Raw genomic sequence first — 17990 nt, 5'->3', positions numbered from 1 at the left:
ATGACTGCAGCACTTCGGATCCTGCAGTACGGTATGCCTGCTGATGGTGTAGACAAGTACATTAGAATCGGCGAAAGTACTGTAATTGCCGCCTTAAATTTTTTTACCAGATCAATTATTGCTATCTATGAAGCCGTTTACTTAAGATCTCCAAATGAAGCAGATGTCGCCAGATTATTGCAAGAGGGAGAGCAACACGGGTTTTCTGGAATGTTAGGGAGTTTGGATTGTATGAGCTGGTGTTGGGATAAATGTCCAAGTGCCCAAGCCGATGCTTATACTGGACACTATCATAAACCAACAGTTGTACTCGAGGCAGTTGCCTCCTATGACTTGTGGATTTGGCATGCTTTCTTTGGCATGCCTGGCTCCTTAAATGATATTACTGTTCTTGTCAGGTCGCCTTTATTTGCTGAATTAACTAGAGGACGTGCCCTTGCTGCCAACTACACCATCAATAATCACGCGTACACCATGAGGTATTATCTTGCTGATGGTATCTATCCTCGTTGGGCAACGATTGTGAAAACAATATCTCAACCTCAAGGCGCAAAGAGATAACTATTTGTGAGGATGCAGGAGGCATATGTCAAAAAGATGTCGAAAGGCCATTTGGAGTGCTCCAAGCACGATTTAATATTGTAAGAGTGCCAGCTAGAGGTTGGAGTGATGAAGATCTGTACTATGTCATGAAGACGTGCATTATTTTGCACAACATGATCATTGAAGATGAGCGTGATATTCTAGAAAATGAACGCAGTGCAGCACAACTTAAGACTGATACCAGTAATTTGGGCTGTCAAGTGTCACGCGATCTGAATGAGGAGTATGCTTAATTTATGTTGAATCGACAAAGGATTAGATCTATTGAAGCCCATAATGTAATTCGTAATGATCTAATTGAACACTTGTGGTCTTGAGCTGGAGAGTTAGATTAAGTTTGCATTTTATCTTTTAAATGATAGTTAACGTCATTTAATGTCAGTTAATGTCTTTTTATTCTAATAAAATGTTCTTCATTTAATGTCTTTTTATTTTACAATGTCTTTTAATGTCAGTTAATGTCTTTTCATAAAATGTCTTTTTTTACATTGTGAAGTACAAAATACTCAAAAATAAAAAAAAAAAAAACATGAAATTTCATTACAAAATAAAAATTACATTGCAAATAAAGACTAACAATTACATCAAAAAATAAATGATATTGCAAATTTCAAAAATACATTATCCCGTAATTATTCATCAGGAGGTAGGGGAAAATAAAAATTTGGGCTGCTCACATTTGAGGACCACTTGGCGAAAATCTCATTTTTTCACATTGTGTAATACGCTTTCATCTGATGGTCCAAATGAGAAATGTCCGTAGTCATTATTTGGTGTTCTTCATTTTTCATCTCAAACTCATGCTTTTTCATCTCAAGTTCTTTCATCTCCTGCAGTGCTTGAATCCCACTTGGGTGAAGATTTTCGACTTGAGCTAAACATTCCCGAAATTTGGTAGAACATTTCATGATTATACCCCATCGAGATTGAATAGACACTTGTGTTCTGGACTGATCATTCTGAAGCAGGCAAAAAATTTCGTAAATTCTCCCCCCAAAAGTGAGCATACGATTGCGAATTGCCAACAATTGGGTTTTCCGAAATGTGACACCAAGATTTACAAATTGCCATATCTTCTTCAATGGTGAATGATTTTCCTCTCTTTGTTTTTGATGAACCTTCTATAGTGATTGGATAAAAAAACTAAAAAGAAAATAATTTAAGAGGTTTGCTGTGAAATCAGATTCAAAGAAGAGAGGAGAAAAGAAAAATTAATTGTAAATGTTTGTGTGAAATAAAAGTGGCATGGAGGGTTTCAATTTATAGAGATTAAATATATTATCGTTTGGCAAATAGCCGTTTAAAAGAGCTGTTGTAAAAAATAATTTCAATTTTTTTTTTGTTAAACAAACCAAATAGAGCCCAACGACTCTTTATTACACTGATGAGGCATCACCTTATTTTGCCATACATCTAGAATGATCCACTCTCTTCTCACTTTCATTCTTCTCCACGGCTCTTCCTCTCCCTCTCATTCTGACTCTGTCTTCTCCTCCATGGCCGAAATCAAACAGAGCACAAACCAAACAGAGCACAAGCCACTCTTCCTTCTTCTCTATGGTCGAAACCCCTCTCTCATTCTCTCACTGTGTCTCCCTCTTCTCAAACCACTCCCCCTTCTCCTCCATGATCAGAACCCCTTCTCCTCCATGATCTCCTCCATGATCGGAACCCGATCTCCCCCTTCTTCTCCAAGATCAGAACCCCCTCTCTCTGGTTTCACTCTGTCTCCCTCTCAATCCTCACATCCGATCTGTGTACTCTCCGTCTTTGGTACGATCTCCATCTATATACATACTCATATATATATATATATGTATGTTTTGATCTGTCTTTATATATATATATATATATATGTTTTGATTTGTTCCTTCATCAATTTTTTATATCTGTCTTCATAAATTTTTTTTGATATATATGTTTTGAAATTTTTTGATATATATGTCTTCATCAAGTTTTCTATTATATATATATATATATATCTGTCTTCAATTTTTTATATCTGTCTTCCTCAATTTTTTGATTATCTGGTATACAGATTTTTTTTGGATATATATGTTTTGATATCTGAAACTGATTTGCTGATAAATGAATTAAAAAAAAAAAATTTGAGAAACTGAATTTGGGTTTGTCAATTTCATTCTGAAATTTGCTTGATTCTGAAAATTGGGTCTCCAATGATCTAATTTTTGCTGATCTGGCAAGCTTGGCATCTGCTATTTCACTTGTCAAGTTTGAGAACACATATGGCATCTGCCATCTTTGGCAAGTGAAATAGCAGACCGTTGGAAACTCATTTTTGCCAATCTTATCATTTTTTAACTTTGGCAACTGATATAGTAGCTCCATTGGAGATGCTCTTATGGTGGTGATTAGAGTCAGAAGTTAACGCTATCTTTGCAGAAAAGAAAAAAATCGATTTGTAATTAGAGACGGAAATAGTCTGAGGGGGATTGATATCTTAGTTGTGTGAATCACGTGATTTAAAGATATATATATATATATATATTATTTTATTAAAAATAAATAAATAAATAATTAAATGTACTACCAATCCTAATTTAATTTAATTAATATTTCCTTTTGTTTGGGACTTGGGTCATTAAAGATAAATTGTAGAAACCCATAATTAAGTCTTACCATTCACGTTGTGGAGTTTATAACAAATTAAAATCTAACATATAATCTACTATTACACTTAAATTATGGGTGCCTATATTTTTTTGGATGTGGATTGTCTACTGTCTAAAATCGGACTGGACAGTCCAGTCCGGCTAGTTAGGTCTATTTTTGTATCTTATTTCGATAATCAAAACTGTTTACATTTTAAGATTCGTCGAGTATATTATCCCTGCAAAAAATCAAGTTAATTGGATAACGAAAATCACGGGTTCGGATCAATTTTATATGAACTGTTAATTTTCTTACCGTTCATTTTTTTTATACAAAACTGAGCGAAACACGTGATTGTCATTATCTGATTGACTTATTTTTTTGCAGAGATGATGTACACGATGAATTCTAAAATGTGAACGGTTCATATTATCGAAACAGGATTAAAAAATGGGCCCAATGGGGCCGGACAACATCTCTCTAGTCCAATTTCGGACAAGAGAGAAGCCATTCCCTTTTTCCTTTATAATATTACAAATTTGAAAATTTTATTACTCCCTCCGTGCCAAAATAATAGTTCTTTTTGAAGAATTTAATTTTTTTAATAGTATAATTATTGTACTTTAAAAAAATTAATTTTTTAAAATTAGCCTTTGATAATATATTTTTTGAGAATATCAATTGTCATAATTATATTTTTTGTGTTAATGAATTTAAAAGAAAAGTAAAATAAAAAATTCATATTATTTTGGTTCTTAATTTTAAAAAAATGGACTAATATTTTAGAATAATTAAAAAAAATAAAAAATTAATATTTTAAGACGAAAAAATAAAAAAAAATTTATTTTAAAATATCAATATATCAACCTTATAATACACACTCTAATTTTGGTTACAAATCCCAACAAATTTGAAATGTGAGTTGCTTGCTAGTAGGGGTGTTCGCGGATCGGTTTTGTGCGGCTTGCGGTTCGGTTTTGACCCGCCCGCATTTATGCGGTTTGGGAAAATGTCAACCCGCAACCGCCCACAGTGCGGTTTGCGGTTTGTGCGGATAGGGTTTGCAAATGTGCGGGCGGTTGCGGGCGGTTTGCGGTTTACACTTTTTTTCTTTAAAAATTAATTTTCAAGTTTTTTTTTTTTCAGCGAATTTAGGCATCAAATTCATTTTATATATTTGTGATAACAATTTTTTGATGAGTTTACAAATAAAAATTGAATATCAATGCATTAAATGAAAGTACCCAAAACAAAAAGACTCTACACTAACATTTTTGCCATGAAAAAAATGTATATCAATGCATTGAAGGTTGTACTCAATTAGAATTGTCAGTTCAGTAATCAATAATCAAACTATAAGTTCCATCGACCATTAGAAAGAAAATTTTATTAGGAAAAAGTGGATGAATCACCAATGAAAATCATATAAGAAACCAAGTTTAGGACTTAATAATTCTACGGCATTAAGAAAGTTGAGAAATACTTAAAAATAAGGATCCTAGTGTCATAGATAATATAATGGTGCTCCTGTAAAAATTACAAAGTTGGTATATAATAATAATAATAATAATAATAATAATAATAATAATAATTAAAGTGCGGACGGTTTTTGCGGGTTGCGGGTTTAAACCGCGACCCGCCCGCAACCCGCAAATTTGTCATATTTCAAACCGCATCCGCCCGTATTATGTTTACGAAACCGCCCATTTATATGCGGGTTGAACGAATTGAGCGATTTGAGCGGTTCGGATAAACCGTTGCTCAACCCTACGTACTAGTCACATGAAGTTGTTTGGAAGTTGTCCTTTCCCCATTCCCAAAGCTTACTGGGCCGACAAGGCCATGTGGCCTTGAGCTTTTTTGTTAATTTTTTTTTTTGATAGATACACATTATTTATGTATTATTTCACCTGTTAATTTTTTTATAAGTTAAAAATTAAAAATAATTTTTCTCAACTTTAAATAATTAAAATTTTTAAAATTATTTTTACTTGATAAAATATAAGTAAAAGTGGCATTTTTTTGCAAACTCTCAAAATAACAAAAGATACAGACAACTAATATAAGTTGTATTAAGGCCTCGTTTGGAAACAAATATTTTTAGTAATTTTTTGATTTTTTAGTTAAAATGTGATGTAAAAAAAATTAATATGTTTAGGATGAGTTTTTGGTTATTTACGAAAAGATGTGAAAAAAGTAGAGAAAAAAGAGAATCTTTGATTTTTTGATATGAATTGTTGACTTTTTAATTTTTTTAGTAACCTTTTTACTTTTTGGCTAAAAAATCACTTGTCAAACGATGCCTAAATTGTCCAATTGTGACAAAATATTTCATCTCGCCATACTCCTTAGTCAATGAACATTTAACAAGGTGCCGTTTGGTAATACTTACGTTTTCAATTTTCTGTTTATATTTATAAAAATTTTAAAAACTCAAATAAAAACTTGTTTGGTAAATTTTTGATTTATAAATTAATGGTCTCAGTTTATAAATTTAGCCAAAAAATGTAAACTCAAAAAATATGTTTCCATTTTGAGTTTTTAGTTTTTTTTTTTTTACCACCCGCCAACCATTTTCCACCACCGTCTTCCGCCACCTCCACCCACCACCCACCCCCCCACCACTACTCACCACCCACCTACCACCACCACCCACCACCCGTCACCACTACCTACCTACCACCCACAGCCACCACCCACCTACCACCCACTCGCCGCTACCACCCACCCCTTGCCGCCACCACCACCACCACCACCACCCACTACCCACCTGTCATCCACCGCCTGCTACCCTCCACTACCATCCACCGCCCGCCACCACCACCCGCCACCCACCTGCCACCACCACTCACCACCCACCTGCCACCACCATCCACCACCTGCCACCACCACCACCAGCCACCCGCCACCCACCTGCCATTACCACCCTCCACCACTACCACAACCACCCACTCGCTACCACCCACCACCGTCATCCACCCACCTGCCACCACCCACCACTACCTGCCATCCGCCACCCACCTGCCGTAACCGTTACCTACCCACCCAGTCACCCACCACCACTACCACCCACCACCACTCATCCGTCGCCCACCTGCCGCCACCGTCACTTACCCACCCGCCACCACCACCCACCTGCCACCACCCACTACCACCCGCCATCTGCTACCCACCTGCCACCACCACCCACTCGCTACCACCCGCTACCCACCACCCACCGTCTTCCGCCACCACTTGTCACCACTTGTCATTTCTCACTCTTTTTTATATATTTTAAATATTTTGTCAATTACCAAACACATTTGTAGTTTATGTTTTTCTAAAAATAAACAAAAATCAGTTTATAAAATTTTTGTAAATATAAACTGAAAACGTAAACGTTACCAAACAGACCCCAAGTGTTTAGGTTTTTTGTTTTTGTTTTTGTTTTTTGAACTAAACAAGCGTCTAAGTTAAATACTTAGACCTCGTTTGACAAGTGAATTTTTTAGTTAAAAAATCAAAAAATTATTAACAAATTTAAAAAACTAACAATCTATATCAAAAAGTCAGATATTTTATTTTTTCTATACTTTTTGCACATCTTTTCGTAACGAGTCAAAAAATCATTCTAAATATACTAATTTTTTATATATCATATTTTAACAAAAAAATTAAAAAATTATTAAAAAAATATATTCCCAAACAAGACCCAAGCTTTGCACTTTTGAAATTGTCGACCATTTCGGAGTTGTACAACTGATGTTAAGAAATTATATAAATGCAATGTCATTCATTAACACTGCCACGTCTGATTCCATCTATCTATAGTATTATATATATATACATAAATTCTTTTCTAAGCTCTGCATGAGAGTTTGGTGCACTGAATACGTTATTTATTTGTTTATTATTGTATAATGTGAACACAGCAAGTCACAAAAATACTAATCGATATCTCATTTATTCATTTAATTATTATTGTTATTTTTTTGAGTTAGTGATGTTTGGCTCACTTTAACGATGAAATACATAAAGACTCTGTTTGGTAGGTGTAAGATGGGCTAATTTGAGCCCACTAAATTATTTAGGCCCAATAGCCCAAGATTAGTGGGCCCGAATTTATCGCAAGTCCAAGAATCGATGGGCCCAGATTTATCGCCATCAAACGGATTGAATCGCTGTAAGCCTCGAAAGGGTTCGGGTCCACGAACATAGAGACTTACTCGGGCCCGGACTCGAAAAGGTATTAAGCAAGCCTAGAGATCCGAGGCACTCGGACTCGAAAGGATTCGGACCCACGAATCTAGAGATCCGAAGTACTTGGCTTCGAACGGATTCAGACGCAATCTAGAAGTCGCTCCGTTAATGAGTCCCAGAATACTTGCGGGCTCGGAGCTTTCCGGGATCTACGCACCAGAACCATGGGCGTAATGGAGTTCGAACAAAGGACCCGATCCCGAGGACGGTGAGTGGAGACAAATTCACTCTTCGGTTAAACTAGCCTATACCCGGGTCGAGGTGGCACGACCCCGGGGGGTCCATGAGACTCGGCAATATTTTTGCGGCAGGACGTCCTCTGGGACTACCCCTGACCCTTTGGGATGATTGGGGATCATTGGTTAGGTGTGGCTAAGAAGAAGGGTTCGCCGAGGGATTGATCTCCTCTTCGGGGTTTTCTCATCCTCGGAGAAGTCACCTCCTCGGAGAGGTCACCTCCTCGGAGAAGTCACTTCCTCGGAGAGGTCACCTCCTCGGAGAAGTCACCTCCTCGGAGAGGTCACCCCCTCGGACAAGGTGGTTAGAGAAAATATCCCCCATGTGCCTTGCACATGGGCTCCATCCTACATCATGAGGTGCCTATAAATAGCACCCACCCATAGCTTTACAAGGGATGGATTTTGGAGATTTTTAACTCTTGGGAAAGAACTAATTTCCCTTCTCCATTATCAACCTTGAGAGTGAAAGTGGGAGATCAATGGGAGAGCCTTGCCATTATTCTATTCTCTAGCCATTTTGCCTTCTTCTTCACCCAATCTCTTATCTCCATCATCTCCTTTGTTGTTGTGTTCCTAAGTTGAGATTATTGAAGAATCTAAGCCTCTCATCATATTCTAGAGAATTTGAAGTTGTTCTTCAAGGATCTTTGAAGATCTTCGAATTTTCCAACTCCTTTCTTGAACCCTCTCCTACATTTTGGCGACTCCACTGGGGAGGCGGATTGGTTAATGGTCTCAACAAGATCTGGAATCCACACAACTCCAACAAGGATGGCGGGAGAAGATGAAGTTCACCAACAAGGATCCTCTAATGGTGGTGATGACAGAACCATGACTCCAGATCAACCACTTTTGCTTGAAGCCATTCAAGGACTTCAGAATACTCAGCAAGAGATTCTTACCACTCTTCAGAATCTCACTCACACCATGTTGGTGATGAGTTCTAACTTTGCACCGGCGCCAAACGGGAATCAAACTGGTGGTGGAGCTATTCCCGCCGGAGCGCAAAATCAAATCCAAGAAGAAATAGGCCCCAATCAGCCTATGGCTCATGGCAACACGGCCACAGTAACACATGCTCAAACCACAGTAGGCGGCGGCAGTTTGCCCATACCCGGGCTCCATGGCGTGCCAAGCCAAGATCCAATGGTGACTAGGGGAGTTTCTAGTGTAATGAATGGTGCTCCGGCGACTGTTGGTGTCCAGGAAAACATAAGGAGCATGATGGCGCAAAAGGGAGCTCTGCCCGTACCTAATATTGTCACGCCACCAGTAAATGTTACCCAAGCACCAAGCGGGCCTCCTTTGGTGCCGACAATAAATCTGCAAGCACAACCCGGTATAGCGGCGCCGTACGGTGGACTTTACGGGCCTCAATTCAATATCCCATCACCAACTGGCTTGTCTATAGGCGCTGATGGCCAGTATCATCAAATGTCCTCACCAATGATGAATTCGCAGCACCAGAATGGCCAAGACGCCCCTAGCTCAGTCTTCGGGTACATAAGCCAAGTCCCGGGAATACCACCATCAAACTCTCTCCCTCAACAGTTTCTCACTCTCGCCGATGTGCAGGCCATGTTCGATCTCGAACGGGGCAAGAGGACCTTACCCTCTTTGCCTGATCCAGACGTCAAGCCGCCTTACCCTATTGAGATGCTGAGCTATCCATACCCTGAGGGGTATACAGTGCCGAAGTTCATCAAGTTCGACGGCAAACAAGGAAATGCCCGAGAACATGTTGTGCGATTCATCGAGACTCTAGGTATTCATGGTTCAAACCACGTCCTCCGACTGAGAGAATTCTCTAAGTCCCTCACCGACCGAGCATATAGTTGGTATGTTAATTTGGCCCCAAACTCTGTCCGAAGTTGGGAGGAAATGGTTAACAAATTCCACTCCAAGTTCTTTCAAGTGGCGGAGAAGGTGACCACACTTACATTGTGTAAAGAGAAGCAACAAGAAAGTGAAGACATCCTTGACTACGTCAAAAGGTTTCAGGACAAGGCCGTGGATTGTCATGAAGCGGTTGAGGAGAGTTATCTGGTTCAAATTTGTCTAGAAGGGGCATTGAGCAGGTACAAAATGTTTCTAGTTAACCACAAGCTACCCACCTTCTCGGCATTAATAGAAGCAGCTCGGAACATTAGCATTCCTCAGGCTCAAGAGTCCGGATTTAAAGCTAGTTACAAGACTAGTTTCAAGTCATCTCGTGGACCTATCGTTGCTGCTGCCTCTGCCCCGGATACCCGAAATTCACAAGGAGGAGGTCATAGAGGCCAGAAAAGAAAGCAATATAATGGTGAAAAGGGGAATGTTTCTTATCCATGTGGAATCGAGGAAGTGAAAGCTCTAGTTAAGGAATGGGTGGCTGACGGAGAGCTAAAATTGCCTTATGTTGAAGAAATGCCATCAAAAAAGGACCGTGAGAGCCCTGAATTTTGTGTCTACCATCGTACATTGAAACATCCGACAGAGAAGTGTTGGACTCTCAGGAAAATCTTCAGAGATAAAGTCGAGGCAGACGAATTGAGGTTCAAAAAGCGAGGGACTCAAGACATCCGAGAACAACCATATCCTCAACACCGAGACAAGGGCAAGAATGTTGCTATGATAACTTATGAAGGCCCAATGATCGAGGCTATCGCTAATCTCGATGACGATGACTGTTATCTGGACGACATCCTCGAGCCAGAGGGTGAGCAAGTTTACTATGGAAGTGCTCTCGATCCAGAGGGCAGAACATTTATGACTCATGGCGAAGATCCCTTTGATCCAGAAGGAGGAGAAGAATGCTATGGAAGAGGAGGACACCATGTTTATGTGGCATCTTATTTTGAGGAGACCGAGGAGATGGTTAACTACGAGCCTCCAAGAGTGGAAAAAGATCCGGATCACTATGCCAAAACCCTGCAAGACTGTGTAAAGTTCAAGCAGTTCTTTGACCAGCTTGGACTTTCCAGGGAGGCAAGAACGGAAATCACCAAGTCTATCATTAATATAGCCGAGGCACACCATGAGGAATGCATGTCGACTGAGGGGTCTATCCCGAGGAAGGCAAAAGAGCAATCTAGTGCCATTACTTTCTCCGAGGCTGATCGGAAGTATCCTTTTTTTCACAATCGCTCGCTTTATGTGACTGTTTTTATTAACGGGGTTGAGTTCAAAAGGGCCTTTCTAGATAGTGGAGCCTCTATCAACATTATGACTCGCGCTACTCTAGAAAAAGCCGGAATCTCTGAAGAACGCATTGTGAAGCAGCCGATAGTCATCACTGGCTTCGGTGGAGAAAGGAGAGTTACTATCGGATGCGTAACTGTTGATTTAGCCGTTGGAGAGATTCGCTCGGCCACCAAGTTCCATATTATCGATTCTGAGGCAAATTATCACATCATTCTAGGGAGGACCTGGATGCATAGATATGGGGCTGTACCATCGAGTTATCATCAGTGTGTTAAGGCTAAATGGGGAAAGAAGACGGTGACAATTCAGGCTACAGAAAGGCCGTTCGAGATCCATGAAGCTCATTATTCTGATGCCATCTACTTCACCGAACTGGCTGTCGAAGAAGTTCCCACCACCTCTAAGCCTCGAGGGGTCAAAATTCCTCGTTGGGAGGATATCAAAGATGACAAGGAGCCAATGACAGAATCAAGTAAGCGGGCGATGTCTAGACCAGAAAGTCTGCCTATTCCTCGGAAGGTGATGAAAGTTCGAGAAGGAGGTAAGATGGTGTATTATTTATGAAGGTGCGGGGAGTCGGTTTCTTCAGTCACCGACTCCGAGTCAAAAGAAGAGCCTCCTGACAATGATATAGTAATAAAGCCTGAAGTGGCTCCAGAATGTATGCAAGATGGGCCGAAGCCTCAGCCTGAACAACTTATCGAAATAGATCTGAGTGATGGACAAGATGCACCGAGGCCGGTATTCGTAAGTTCGAGCCTTAGCCCAGAGAAGCGGGAACAGTTGTTAAAGTTGATAAGCCGATACTCAGATGTGTTTGCTTGGTCATATAAGGAAATGCCCGGACTAGATCCTGACCTAGTCTCCCACTATCTTGATGTGTTCCCAAACTCCAAGCCAATTAAGCAAGCTGCTCGAAAATATCATCCAGATCTCGAAGAGAAGATTAAGGAGGAGATTGAAAAACTTCAACAGGCTGGTTTCATCCGGCCAATACAGTACCCCACGTGGTTAGCAAACATCGTGCCAGTAAAGAAGAAGAATGGCCAAATCAGAGTATGTGTAGACTTTCGAGATTTGAACAAATCTTGCCCGAAGGATGAATTCCCTCTTCCTCACATCGACACCCTCGTGGATACTACCTCGGGACACCAGATGTTCTCATTCATGGATGGATTCAGTGGATACAATCAGATTAAGATGGCTGAAGAGGACGCAGAAAAGACTGCTTTTAGAACACCTCTCGGAAACTTCTTCTATACAGTCATGCCTTTCGGACTCAAGAATGCCGGTGCAACTTACCAAAGGGCTATGACTGCAATCTTTCATGACATGATCCATCATGAGGTGGAAGATTATGTTGATGATCTAGTGGTGAAATCCAAGAAAGAAGAAGACCATCTCCGAGACCTTGAGAAGGTATTCAAGAGGTGCCAGAAATTCAAAATGAGGATGAATCCTCTCAAATGTGCTTTCGGGGTGACGGCCGGGAAGTTCCTCGGGTTTCTTGTACATAGGCATGGTATCGAGGCAGATGAAGACAAGGTCAAATCTATCAGAGCAATGCCTCCCCCGCATTCTCAGAAGGAGTTAAAGAAGTTCCTCGGGAAGGTGTCTTATATTCGGAGGTTTATCCCAGCACTTGCAGAGATCTCTGCCCCTTTCGGTTCATTGTTAAAAGGAGATGCCAAGTTCGAGTGGAACCAGGAGCACCAAAAGGCCTTCGAGGGAATCAAGGCAGCCTTGACCTCGCCTCAGACCATGATAGCCCCGCAGCCCGGGGTGCCTCTAATGTTGTACTTAACCTCAACCCCCAAGTCCATAGGGGCATTATTGGTCCAATATGTAGATGGAGCAGAACGCCCGGTGTATTACATCAGCCGGAAGATTCGAGGAGCAGAAGTCCGATATACTCCGGTAGAGAGACATTGTTTAGCTTTGGTATTCACTGCCCAAAAGCTCAGACATTACTTCTTAGCACACCAGATTCAGATTGTTACTAAAAGTGATCCAATCCGATACCTCCTCAGCAAGCCTGCTCTAACCGGGAAGGTGGCAAGATGGTTGTTAGCACTGGGTGAATTCGAGATCACATGTGTAGCCCCCAAGGCGATCAAAAGCCAAGCCTTAGCTGATCTCCTTGCTCAATTTCCAAGTGGTGACTATGAACCAGTGAATGAAGAATTAAGAGGAGAGGTGCATGTAGCTATGGCTTACGAGGAAAGCTTCTGGACATTGAGCTTTGACGGAGCAGCAGCCGGAGGGAAGGGAGGAACCGGGATAGTCCTTACAAGCAAAAGTGGGGAAAAGTTATATTTGTCTTATAAACTGGATTTCCATTGTTCGAATAACGAAGCCGAGTATGAGGCTCTTATTTTAGGCTTGATAGCAGCTGAGAAGCACAGTATCAAGAAGATTCGGATCCGGGGGGACTCAAAGCTGATAGTGAAGCAAGTTTCAGGACAGTTCGTCTTAAAGGAGCCTGCCTTGGCCACATATCGAACAACAGTCCAAAGGCTTCTTGACAAATTTCAGAAGGTCGAAATAGAGCATGTGCCTCGCTCCGACAACAAGTTTTCAGATGCCCTCGCAACATTAGGGGCAAGAGTTGACATTCCAGAGGAAGAGGCAACAATTGTTATCAAGAAGAGAACAGAACCTTCAATAATACCCGAAGACAAAGGCCTTCCGGAGGACTGGAGAGGAGAAGTCCTCGAGCAACTCAGAAGCAAAGTTGGAAAACTGACTATGGCCAAGCTTGCCCAATTCACAATTATTCAAGGTGAACTTTACTTCCGAGGAGGTACCGGATTCCTAGCCCGGTGTATTGGCCAACAAGAAGCAAGCTTCCGACTACAACAGATCCATGAAAAGTCTTGCGGGGATGGGGATATCAGTCTGTATAGAAGAATCCAAAGACAAGGTTATTATTGGCCCGAGATGGAGAAGGACTCAAATCAATTACAGAGGGAATGCCCCAAGTGTCAGTCATACATCCGGGAGGATGAGAGTTGCTTTGAAATTGATACCCCTGACTGGAGGCAAGTCTACATTGACTATCTCAAAGAGGGAACACTACCTGAGAGCCCGAGGGACATTGCACACCTCAAGAGGAGAGCGAGGCGGTACTTTCTTGATCAGGACAAGCTGTATAGAAGAAGTATTGAGGGCACTCCCCTGAGATGTCTCTCCAAGGAGGAGTCAGATCTAGTCCTCGGAAGAGCCCACGAGATTGAACATCAAGGAGGGGCTCGGCTGTTCGAGCAACTTATACACCTTGGGTATTACTGGCCGACCATGGAGTCAGATGCATCCCATCACGTGAAGAGGTGCCAGACTTGTCAGAAACACGAAAATTTGATCCATGCTCCAGCTATAGACCTGCATAGTATCCGAACGCCATGGCCGTTCCATACCTGGGCTTTTGATCTGATAGGGCCCATCTCTACATCTTCTAAGGGGTACAAGTGGATTCTCGCAGCCACAGAATTGAGTACAAAGTGGGTCGAAGCAATTCCTCTGAAGAACGCTACGGGGCCTGCAGTTGCGAACTTCATCAAGGAGAATATCATTTGCCGATTTGGAGTACCAAACACCATCCTCTCGGATAACGGCACTCCCTTCATAAACAAAGATGTGAAGAGCCTCCTAGAGACTTACCAAGTGAAGCATCACAAATCCACACCCTACTATCCAAAAGGGAACGGGCAGGCGGAAGCCACAAACAAGACACTGATAAGGATTCTGAGCAAGATGATGGATGAGTTTGGGGGGACTTGGTCCGAACAGTTGATAGTAGCCCTATGGGCGTATCGCACTTCGAAGAGAAAGCCAACTCAAGCAACTCCTTACTCCCTTGTGTATGGGTCCGAGGCAGTGTTGCCTATAGAGTTGGAAACGCCATCTGCTCGAATGGCTCTCGCCTCGGGAATGGTATTGGAGCCTCGAACCACCAGATTGGAAGCATTAGAGGAAAAGCATGACAGAGCTGCAAAAGTCATGGAAAGGTATCATGAGTCCATCGCCCGAGCCTATAACCAGACTGTGGTACCAAGGAAGTTTGAAGAAGGTGATCTAGTATGGAAGATTGTAGACCCAATCATGCGAGGACAGCCTTTACCCAAGTTTTCTCCAAAATGGGAAGGGCCCTACAAGGTGGTTCAGGCAAGCTCAAGCGGGTACTACAAACTTGTAAGGGTTGAAGACAGCTTCCGAACTGGCCCGCTCAATGCAAAGTTTATCAAGCATTACTACCCATAGTTGGACTCATCTATGTTGAAATTCATTTTCACTTTCTTACTTTGTCTAAAGGTTGTATTTCCCTTGCGTTATGAAGAAGCTGGTTTTCTCTATGGTGTATGTTTTATCCCATCACTTACAGTGAATCTATTATGCTTTTGTCAAGAAAGTTGAAGAACTAATGAGAATATTTCAGCTTTTATAAACATGTGCATATGATTGTTCTATCATTCGAAATAAATATTTTATCAAGTAGAATGAGAAAACAATGCGAAAATATCCAAACAACAAAAATTTTGTCATTTTATTGCATTGTCCTAGATAAAACATTTTTATCGAAAGGGGCAAGAAAGTAATGATAAAAAAAAACTCAATCTTTCCTAAAGACACCTTCGAAGAAGCTGCCCGTCACATCTACATCTGGAGGACAAACAGTAGAGTGTGCCTCTAAAGTCTCCAAGGCCCGAGCATAACCCGACTCAAGTTCACGAAGAGTTGCCTTTGTCTCATCTATAGAGGTGCGATAAGAGGCAAGCACAGACATAAGTTCCAGCCGATGACTGGCGTTCGAAGCTATATCCAGGCGCTTCCGAAGCCATGATAAGTCCACTTGGTGACGCTCCATGTCAGAGATCCCCTGATACGCCGTCTCGACTACTTTTCCATTAAGGTCACACAACCGTTGCGTGTCCAAGCTATATAAGATAGTGGCAAAAGACTCGAGAAGAGCAGTCTGAATGAGTGGACACTGGCAAGCAAATGAAGCAAAGGTCTCCGGGTAACTTGAATGCACAAGTTGTAGAACTGAAGCAAACTCAGGAGCTACCCAATAATGGAGAAATGATACTTTGCCAGAAGTCGAAGGAGGAATTGGGGCCGGAAAGTTGCTAGTCTCAGGAATCTCCCCAATGTCTATCGGGTTAGATGAACCACCCGGAGGGGTAACTCCCGGCAGAGGTCCCGAGCCTGAGAATGCCGAACGATAAGGGGACAGACCAAAAGCATCACTGTCAATGTGGAAATCACTGAGATTCAAATCCAAAATATTTGAAGGCACTGGCGATGAAGAACCTCTGGCAGTCGTCTCAAAGGCAGGTGTTCCCCCTTGAGAAGGAGAACCGTGAGGAGTTACAAAGAGAGTCGGAGTAGAGTCCGGGGCAGGTGAAGACGGGACCCCGGTAGCAGCTAACACTGGAGCAGAGTCCGAGGCAGGTGAAGGCAGGACCCCGGTAGCAGCTAACACTGGAGCAGAGTCCGAGGCAGGTGAAGGCAGGACCCCGGTAGCAGCTAACACTGGAGCAGAGTCCGAGGCAGGTGAAGGCAGGACCCCGGTAGCAGCTAACACTGGAGCAGAGTCTGAGGTAGGTGAAGGCAAGACCCCGTTAGCAGCTAACACTGAAGAAAAGATAAGAAGGCCTTATTAGAGGTAGGGAACAGGAAAGTCATTTAAGTAAAGATTTCTCACAGATATAAGTAAATGACAAACTTCAGAAAGAAAGATTACCAGAGGGAGAATCAATATGCAAAGCAGGGGCAACTGAAGGACTCCTAGCATCAACAAAGTCACTTGGTCGTGTAGAGACCACCTGATCGATCTCAATGTCTGATGAAGCCTGAACAGTAGTAGTCATCCCTGAAGAAGGAAGGAGGGCCGGAGGATGAGAATCACCATAAGTGCCAGAGCGAGTCTCAGAGATCTCTAGCACATCCACCTCCACACCATTCCCAGAGGCGCACCTCATCTCTACATCGCCTCTAGAAGCATGGCCCGCGACATCAATTTCTGTGGCATCAGTCCCTCCAGCAATCTCAACATCAGAACGGTGAGCCCCAACAAACTCGTCACCAAGGTAGTGCTCCTCCTCAGCTACGGTAGGGCGATGACGACGCGTGCGTGGAATAAGGTCACAAAAATGATCGGAGGACTCAGCCTCATCATCATCGTCATCTATAACTGCTATACGAGGGGTGCACATCTTCACAAGTCTTGCAGACAAAGGGAGGGTGTCGTCCAAGTCTGAGTCCGGCCTGGGGGAGGCAGCATGGCCAGGAGCCACGGTACCGAGAACGTCAACAACCGCAGGATCCTACATAACATGGGCAAATAAAAGTTTTCATTTTAGAAGGTATAGTCGCAAGAAGGAAAGTAGCTTCAAATCAAGAATTTCGGGTACCTCACGAAGCCTTTTGGAAAGGCGAGGAGCGGAAGGACTGGCATCAGAAGTCCTCTTGTGAGCCATCTTCTTAAGGCGGGTCGTCCGAGGACCAGAGGCCTTATTCAAAGGGACTGGCTCTGGAGAAGTAATTGCCAAGCTAGAAGCAGATGCCCGAGCAGAAGGGTCAGTTGGAGCAGATGAAGTGAAGAAACCCTCGTACATGTGGTCAGATTTTCGGCTCTCGGGTAGCCGAAGAGAAGAATCCTTCTTATAAATCGGCGGAGGCAAACATACGGTCGGTCTGCTCTGGACAAATGCAATAAACGCATCGATATTCTTCTGCCAATACCGCCTGAAAGAGGGGGTGAAACCCCCTACTCGGCTCAAGCCTGGCATCGTCAAAGAGCCGGATATGGGAAGCACGGTGTGTATAAGCCGGCGACTGAAGCGCCCGTAGCTCTCTGAAAATGATAATAAATGAGGTGTTGGCCCCGGGGCACATTGATCAAACCCGAATTGACATGCTACACGGTCAGGCCTATAAACGGCACTATCAACGCCTTCCTCATGCCACACCGGTAATGAACTCGGACGGATCATAATTAGCATATCAACAAAGGGTGCAGGGATGTTCTTCGGCAAAGGAAAGGACACCAAGCGGGAGGAACCATGATAGATAAGCGGTGTGGCCACACCTACAGGTGGGCATACATACGGC

The 17990-nt window shown here is 42.5% G+C and overlaps 2 protein-coding genes across 2 annotated transcripts; one reads left to right on the top strand and one right to left on the bottom strand.

The window, feature by feature from the left end:
* LOC145802290 (uncharacterized) lies at positions 1-1501 on the top strand. Its single transcript, XM_082894975.1, has 2 exons — positions 1-496; positions 1440-1501. Exons 1-2 carry the CDS (start codon positions 1-3, stop codon positions 1499-1501), a joined length of 558 nt encoding a protein of 185 aa, XP_082751101.1.
* Positions 1502-1557: 56 nt separating this feature from the next.
* LOC145802289 (uncharacterized) lies at positions 1558-17990 on the bottom strand. Its single transcript, XM_082894974.1, has 4 exons — positions 17291-17990; positions 16621-17203; positions 16113-16511; positions 1558-1724 (listed from the first exon to the last, which is right to left on the bottom strand). Exons 1-4 carry the CDS (start codon positions 17879-17881, stop codon positions 1558-1560), a joined length of 1740 nt encoding a protein of 579 aa, XP_082751100.1. The 5' UTR covers positions 17882-17990.

This window comes from Camellia sinensis, chromosome 11 (genome assembly GCF_055761805.1).
Source record: "Camellia sinensis isolate YWXY chromosome 11, ASM5576180v1, whole genome shotgun sequence".
Classification (NCBI taxonomy): Eukaryota; Viridiplantae; Streptophyta; class Magnoliopsida; order Ericales; family Theaceae; genus Camellia; species Camellia sinensis.
This window is presented reverse-complemented; position numbering and strand designations above follow the sequence as displayed.